Raw genomic sequence first — 8,314 nt, 5'->3', positions numbered from 1 at the left:
AACCCGCAGCTACCTTTGGTAGTTGGGCCGCCGTCACCGCGGCCGAGGTCGGCAGTAGCGGCGGTGAGAGAGTGGCGGGGGGCACGCGGGGGGTGGGTGGGGGCGGGGGGTTCTCTACAAGATTTGGGTCGCGCCCCGGGGGAGCGACACGGGACCTGCTTCCATAATTCTCAGATCCTCACAAAATGCTTGGAGGCAATATGTTTGGTAATTAGTTACAGGGAATTGTTGTTGGGGTTAGCACATTATGTTGGTAACATTGTGGACATCATAATGATGTTGTGGTTTTATTAAAAAAAATAACTTCTAATCCTTTGTAGGTTACATTCTTTTCTATGGGTTGGTTATGGTCTTGGTCCATGTTGCTTGCATCAGAGCGCCACGAACATGGTTGCGGGGAGTACCCTGCTAGAGCGAGTTACTAGGATAATTATGTCCCAGCATGGATGGTGAGGGTGTTAGTTCCTGGTTGCTTTTGTTTTGTTTTATTATTTTCAATGACATCTCAAACTTTGTAACAACGGGATGTCTACATATGTATTCCCTCCGTTCCAAATTACTCGTCGCTGAAATGGATGTATTTAGAACTAAGATACATCTAGATACATCCATACGTGCGATAAGTAATTCAGAACGGAGGGAGTAGCTGACTAGGTGTTAAGAGTTTCATGTACTATCTTCTGACTTGCAAGAACTTTGCAAGAGAGTACGTCCATATTTATTGAGGTACATCATATATATATGTATAACCGCCTTCCGTCGTGAGGGACACAACCATCAGTCAGTAGGGACCTACGCCCCTGGGTAATCTCATACGTCCTCTCCCTTTATAATTTTATATGCGTCTATCTCTTATATACTCTTGCTCCTGTTGCATCCCCATCTGTTTGTTAGATCTCAAATTTACTCATCTGCTATATCTCTATGCGAGAAGAGCATGACGGAAGGAGTCAAAATAGATCACTTTCCCACCAATCAATGAAGGCTCACACTAAGGCCTAGACTATGCCATGCATCCTCAATTTGTTACATTATAAATCCCCTTGGGAATGAGTGGCATGAGGAAGAGCTACACCGAGTACATATCTGATGGAAACCATATATTCAGTGAAAGCATGGAAACTCGATCATGTGCCGTCCGATAGGAAGTGTGTGGTGTGAGATGAAAAGATGTACAAACTGTAAAAACAACCCCGTAATCTTACTATACCGTAGTACAACATGCTAATGGAAGCTGAGCCATCCCATGCCTTAATTCATGGAGCTATCCCGATTCAATTTTCGTTCATCAACAACTAGGGTTAGGAGATCTGGAGATGGTGGCTTCGCCCAGCAAGACGCCCTCGTTCCGCGCACGGCCGGCCACTGGCGACCGGCGCGACTAATTCCTCTCCAGCGGCTGCTTTCTCTCCTCTCCGGCGGGTAGCCCACTGCGCCAACCCACCACGAAGCCCTCGTTCCCGCAGGGCCGGCGACCGACCGGCGCGGCTAATTCCCTGCGGCAGCTGGCGTCTCTCCTCTCCGGCGGCTAGCGCACCGCGCCAATCCTCCTCTGAGCGCTTCCCATCGAATTGGTACTGGATCCAGGTCCGAAGGTATGAGGATTTCTATCACATTTTTCATCTTTTATGATGTGCCATATTCTCTTCTAGTTGGGCTAGATTTGCCAAGGAAAAATAGAGGACAAGGTCGTGGATTCCGGTTGTCTACTTCAAGATTAGTCTTCCGAACAGGATCTACAAAGCCTTTTTCCTCAACAGAAGCAGTTTCAGTAGCCTCTCTCTAGGTCTGAAAATAAGCACAGCCAGAAAACTGTTTACACTAGATATAGCCATAACTGAGAGAAACCACTTACATTTAAGGCGTTTATCACAAGAATCTGTCACCAACTGGAATGTAGAACACTTGAACTCTCAGTTTATGTAATGCAAAAAACACATATTTCCAGCATGCATAGTCCATGATGAAAGAAATAATTATACATTGAAATACTGGGTACACAAGATCAGTGTACACCCAAACCAAGATCCAGCAAGTTCAGTTTATATTTTCGTCTTGAGGAAGTTGATAAAGTCTAATTCATCTGGTATGTAGTTGGTATATTAATGCAGCAACAGGTAGGTCGTATCATGATAATTTCACAATACTGTACAACATGATGGTGGTTCTAGGCATATTTATTAGTGTATAGTTATTAAATTAAGGAAATCATTACTTTGTATAGACTTTTGTGTGGTATGCTCATGCTGGGATATAAGAAAGGGAGTTGAAACTGTTTGAGCATAGGAAATTGTATGAATGATGTTAGCTATCAGTTTTAATTTATATTGCAATTGATTGGGGAAGTGAGCTGAGATTAGGTATTTCTAACACTAGAATGTTCTTTCTAACAGTTTATTTTATTCCATGCTATTCTCCAGAAGACACATATTGACCGACTCCTATGATAATTTGCTTTCCACTTACCAATTGTATATCTTCTTTGTGTAGTAGCTATGGAATGCCACAGTGAACTGAGCAAGGCTCCACCTTTGGCTATTTGCGATGTACAGTCTGATGCAGAATCATACATCCACACTAGACCAAGTTCGGAAAATGTATTCACCACACCACAGAAAATGTACAGTGCACCATTCTGTGTAAGTACTTATTTAACTAATATGTACATGCTTATAATTTCTTATATTCCAGCATGTTAAATCCGTTATGATTTTCGTCAAAATTTCAGGCTCAGCTTGTACTCCATAGTGTGATGATGACATCAGGCCAGCCATAGAGATGACCTTTACAGATTTCAACGCAGCCAATGATTTCTATGAAGCTTATGCAAGTTATTAGCTAGTGTACTGGAGCTATGTGCTCTATGACTGATCGATGTATAAAGCTGCTGATTTGCCATCAGTTAATGATGCTCTATTTTGTAACTATGTATTGCAGTCACTATAGGAAAAAACTTATAAGCCGAGTGCCCAAAACACTAGGCTTATGCCGGTTTGCACTCGGTTTATATATAAGCCGAGTGTTTTTCACGGCTTACAGGACACGGCTTACTAAGGGCCGGCTTATCAAGGGTAAGCCGAGAGCCACGGGAAAAACACTCGGTTTATATATAAGTCGAGTACACCTACGTAAGCCGAGGGCCAATAAACACACGGTTTATATATAACGGCAGACGGACACTAACAGTTGCGCCACATGTCCGTTTATATAAGCCGAGTGCCAGCGAGCACACGGTTTACATGTAAACCGAGGGCCAAGGCGAGCCGCACGGTTTATATGTAAACCGAGGGCTGAGGCAAGCACACGGTATAAATGTAAATCGAGGGCCCCCAACCCGGCTTATATTTAGCGGGGTCGTCGGATAATGGCTTATAAGCCGGGTGCCGCGTCCTTGGACACACAGCTTACAGCCCAGCAGGGTCGTGGCACAATGGCTTATAAGCCGGGTGCCATGCCCTGGGACACACGGCTTACAGCCCATTGGGGGCATATACATGCCTTATAAACCGGGTGCTTGCCGCTGGGACACACGGCTTATAGCACTAGTAGCATTTTATTTGTGTACGTATGCAACTATATGCTACAAATGACTTCTGGGAGCACCAACAATATATATACAGCAAAGTTCACAGCAACAATATACTACAAGTTGACAACCATAACAAACCAACCATGAGTAGTCCACAGATGCATACATATTCAAAGAAGGTTCACAAAAACATGTGTACATATGCAACAAGAGTTCACAAACAAAAGGGCCATGAGTTCAAAGTCCACAAGCGTACATATTCAACTAGGGTTCACCTACAGATGCAACAAGAGTCCACAAATGGAATCATGAGTTCCAAGTTCACACCTAGCATGAGTTCAACCTAAAAGATGCAATCAGCTTCCACCACAGCATGTATGCCCACCATCGATGGCATCCACGATGCAAACCTATAAGTTTCAAATTGAAGCCAAGTAAGAATTTCCAAAGTTAAATTGCAGATCAATAAGGCACAAGATTTAACAAGCATCAACATATAAATTTCAAACTGAAGCTAAGAAGTATGAATAATATAAGGATCAACATTTGTGGGCTCTACCATCAACAATACACAAGTTACAAGTTGAGAGGTACAACCAACGACAAGACACAAGCATCAATAGTGCACAAGCATAGACAACTACCACGAGTGATCATTGTGGTGTGGAGGTTGAAGCACCATGAGCCGCAGTGGGTGTCACTGGGCTTGCTTGGGCAGGTGTAGATCCACCTACCACAAAGTTATTGGAGCGTGATCTTTAAGCATGATGGTAAGATGCATGATTGAAAAGTTGAAGACTTACAAAGCTAAAAGTAGGAAGCGGCGGAACAGGAGGAAGATCCGGCAAAGTAGAACCCTGCATATTAGTACTGAACCGAGCGAGTGTCTCCTGCAGGGCTGCCTGCTGTTTAACCATGAATTCCTGCTGCTGAAACAGGGCTTGCTGCATTTTCATGGCTTGCTCCTGTTGAAGTAGGGCATTGGCCTGAGCCTCCAGCCGCAACCTGGTTTCTTCCTGCCGCAACCTGCTTTCTTCCTCTAGGCAAGCCTGCAATATGCCATCACAACAAGTTTACCATCGTTGCAATGCAAAGAAGAAACCCGAAGGGAGATCAATGAAGCAAAACATACATGGAATTGATGCATCATGTGCAGCCCAGACTCTGGGCAACGCTCAATAGCAGGATCTGAGCTCGACGTGGTAGCACGGAGGTGGGCAAGTTTTGGAATGTCCTTCTTACGGATGGAACCGTCACCAACATATAACCGCCCACGCTTCTTGCCTTGTCCCGACTTGAGGGAAACCGTAACATCAATGTCATGTGAGGCTGGATCAGAGTTGGGCCCGTTGCACTCCTTGAACTTCCCATTATATGCATCAATCCTCAACCCAGCCCTTGGGTTGACCCACCCCCCTTCCAGTTTCTTTGACTTGCGGGAGAGACATAATCCCGTGAAGGTATTGAGCGGCTCTTCACCCTCACCTCTCTCCCTATTCTGCAATAGAAGCAATAATATCCATAAGGGCACAAGTTGAGAAGTTCATAAGCCAAATATATTATTACCTTCTCCTGCACGTAAGCATGGAGGTTGAGGTTGCCTTGAAGGTGTACCGGACCACCCATCAAGGCACGTCGCTCCGAAGCTGCTCTGCGTGTGTCCCTCCACTCTGGGTTTATCCACCTAGATATGATTTGCTGGTAGCAAGGAATCTTGTTGTTGCACCACGGGGGAACCGCCTAAAGTATGTCAAATACAACCAACTTAGGAATGAAACTAAGTTGTTTTAATTGAGGCAATCACAAGTACATGGAACGGGTGAGATGCACTCTCCGGGCTAGCGGCTTTTTAGGAAGGATCTTGCGTTCATGCGCGAAATACTTTACCACAGCATTGACGCGAGCCTCGTAAGGCATGTCTTGGACAATCTTCTTGGCAATCTCCTCCACGACCTCATTAGCTTCATCCTCCATACCCTCAACGCAAGTAAAGAAGTCCTACCAAAGTGCATAAATTCGCATAAGACAGTTATCAATGCAATGATTTTGAATATTGGCAAAGAAATAACTAAGAAAATTGACAAAGAATTTTACCCAAAAATCGTTGACCACCCGCTCAGCAGCACTGCGGTACTCCCTGTCCCACTTGTCTTTCGTATCTGGAGCGCATTTGCAATGCTCCCAAGACCAAGCTGGCTCCTCCTCACCGTCTCCTATGGGAACCAGGCTGGGGTAATAATGCCTACAAAGACATCTAATGATGGTGCTTGGCTATCATGGCGGGATTGTGCCTTCTGGAATAACCACCAAGGCCCTGCACAATGGAAAGGCAAGTAAGTTAGTATCTGCAAAAAACTTGAATGTAAGGACGTAGTTAAGAGTCCACAGAAGCACTTACCTCACACCAACTGGTTTAACAATGATCCCCTTATGTGGATATGGTCGCGAAGGGAGCGTGGACACCCCACGCAACTAGATTTTGGTCTCCTTAGGAACCGGCCATTCCATGTCCTTTGCCGATTCCTCCACCTCATACTCTCCCTCCTCCAACTCCTCCTGCACAACTAGCTCCTCCTCCCCCTCCTCCTCTGCCTCCTCTTCCCTCTCCTCCATAACTAGCTCCTCCCCCTCTCCTCCTCCGACTCCTCCTCAGAATGGGCAGAGGGGATAGGGCTAGCAACACGGGACACAAGGGTACGACCATTTCGTCTACCCCGGGTACCATCCACCGTGGCTCGTTGTGCGGGTTTGGCCCTGCCTACCTGTGTGAAACGTGTCGCACCGGTGCCCTTCTTTATGACCCCCGTCAACTTGCCTAACCTTTCAATCACATTGCCAAGTCTCACAACTTTGTTGTTCTTTTTGTTGCCTGGCATCTTCTTAACACCTGCTCCAAGAAACAATAATGCGATTAGTTCATGTTGAAAACTTCATATCCAAAACAAAATCAGTTCAAAAAGGCACATTTAACAGATCATATGCAGAAGTAGAGCAGTTCAAAAGATCAATTTCAAAACTTCATATGCAAAACTAAAGCAGTTGAGAAGGACATGTTTAAAAGTTCATATGCAAAAGTAGAGCACTTCAGAAGTTCATGTTTAAAAGTTCATATGCTATCAAAAAAAATCATATGCAAAAGTTCACAATCATAGGGCGAGAACTTCTTGGCAAGAAGCACAATTTCATAGAACATAGAGTTGTCTTACATCTTGGATACTAAGGAGTACATTGCAGGTGCCTTCCAGGAAGTTTACTTAATTTCCTGGTTATATGTCAAAAGAACACATCTTGGAAGACAAAAATATGTCCTAGTTTACTTAATATCCAGCTTCTTGGTTATATCCAGATACGAAAGACAGAGATCCAGAAAGTTTACTTAATATCCTGAAAGACAGAGATCCTCACCTCACGTCGGTGCTAGGTGCTATGTGGGCTGAGGATAATTGGCCATGAGCAATTTAGTTGGAGGTGTCCCTGGGAGTCTTCTTCCTCCAAACTGACCAAGTTGACAAGAACATCGAGTCAGCTCAAATCTTGCTGGCCTGTTATATATATATGTACTACTCAGAAATAACAGGCTGCAAATAACAAATTGCAGACTACTCTGAATTCAAGCTTTGACTCATCAAAAGTCTGCGACCTGTTATATATATATGTACTCATTAAAAGCTTTTACTCTGAATGCAAGTTTTTCTTGCTGCCATGAGTGAAAGCTTTTATTAACTAAAAAGTACTCTGTTATTGTATCTATCACGGCGCAAATTGGCAGAATTTAATTTACTTCTGAATTTTTACAAATTTCTGAAACTCACAAAAAATTGATTATGCGAGACAGTGAATCAAAATACTACTTTGACAGTGTCAAACTACGCATATTTGTATTAGAACATATACAACAGTGATCATGTCTGTTGGTCGGGTAGCTACTTGACCATGGTAATGCTATAAAGCCTTGTACAGTTTTTATTTTCGGTTGGTACAACATTGCACACTTTCTATTTCTTCAGTCGTATCAGGCCTCGCTTGGTAGCTTTGTTCAGATACGTTTGAGACCCAGCACAACACGAACACAGATGAGGGATAGGAGTTGATGGGCGCTACCTTGGGCCTCGATGCGTGGTGGCGACCGTCGACGAAGCAGAAGAGTTGAAGAGGACGGCGGTGCAGGTGGCCGGCAGCGTCGGAGTCTAAGAGGAACGGGGCGGCGACGCCTGAGGAGAAGGTGCTCGGGGTGCCAGTGTCGGTGACCTCGGGCCAGGCGGAGACGTTCCCGGCGTTCTTCTCATCCTCGCCGAGCACCTTGCCGCCGGAGGAGGCCCAGCGACCTCAACCCTAGCGAACGGGGGACGGGGGGCGGCGGCGGCGGCCGGGCATGCTCGGGAGAGGAAAAGCGCGATGTGTGGGGTGGGGGCGGGGGAGATCTGGAGGAGAGGAACGGCGCCGGAGGAGGGGCGGCGCGGCGGCCGGTGGGTGGGTGGGCGGAGACGGCGGCGCGGGGAATGGGGGGAAACAGAGAAAGCTTGTGGATTTGGGGGGATTTCAGCCGGGCGGGGAGAGGATTTCAGCTTCGCGCATGATTTTTGCTAAGTCCCGCGCCTTCGTGAAAATGTAAGACGAGTGTCAAGTAGTGTTAAACGGTTTACATTCTTATTTCATTGCAACTATTTTCTTTATTTTACTGTACTTTTTTTCTTTCATATTTTTTAGTATTTTCTTTTTTTACGGTTGGACCGGTCGGCTTTTCTAAAAGCCGATCAAACCGGTCAATCTCTGTTTTGTCCGCAG

At 45.4% G+C, this 8,314-nt stretch overlaps 1 protein-coding gene across 2 annotated transcripts; it reads right to left on the bottom strand.

The window, feature by feature from the left end:
• Positions 1-3,659: 3,659 nt before the first annotated feature.
• Positions 3,660-8,021, bottom strand: LOC119312022. Of its 2 annotated transcripts, XR_005151202.1 has the most exons (10): positions 7,631-8,021; positions 6,935-7,025; positions 5,928-6,416; positions 5,624-5,843; positions 5,417-5,527; positions 5,096-5,269; positions 4,662-5,027; positions 4,333-4,578; positions 4,174-4,259; positions 3,660-3,939 (listed from the first exon to the last, which is right to left on the bottom strand). XR_005151202.1 is itself a non-coding variant. In XM_037587746.1 (9 exons), the coding sequence occupies exons 5-9, from the start codon at positions 5,501-5,503 to the stop codon at positions 3,886-3,888; spliced, it is 927 nt and encodes a 308-aa protein (XP_037443643.1). In that variant the 5' UTR covers positions 5,504-5,527; positions 5,624-5,843; positions 5,928-6,416; positions 6,935-7,025; positions 7,631-8,021; the 3' UTR covers positions 3,660-3,885. The 2 variants fall into 2 exon arrangements, 1 of the variants encoding a protein (XP_037443643.1); XM_037587746.1 differs by lacking the exon at positions 4,174-4,259.
• Between the last annotated feature and the right edge of the window lie 293 nt (positions 8,022-8,314).

The sequence above is a fragment of the Triticum dicoccoides genome, chromosome 5B (assembly GCF_002162155.2).
Source record: "Triticum dicoccoides isolate Atlit2015 ecotype Zavitan chromosome 5B, WEW_v2.0, whole genome shotgun sequence".
Lineage (NCBI taxonomy): Eukaryota > Viridiplantae > Streptophyta > Magnoliopsida > Poales > Poaceae > Triticum > Triticum dicoccoides.
This window is presented reverse-complemented; position numbering and strand designations above follow the sequence as displayed.

Coding starts and splice junctions, on each gene's coding strand:
- LOC119312022 (XM_037587746.1), bottom strand. CDS start 5,503: ATGGAGGATGAAGCTAATGAGGTCGTGGAGGAGATTGCCAAGAAGATT. Junction 5,270..5,416: donor AGGCTCGCGTCAATGCTGTG/GTAAAGTATTTC, acceptor GACATACTTTAG/GCGGTTCCCCCGTGGTGCAA. Junction 4,579..4,661: donor ACATGATGCATCAATTCCAT/GTATGTTTTGCT, acceptor GGCATATTGCAG/GCTTGCCTAGAGGAAGAAAG.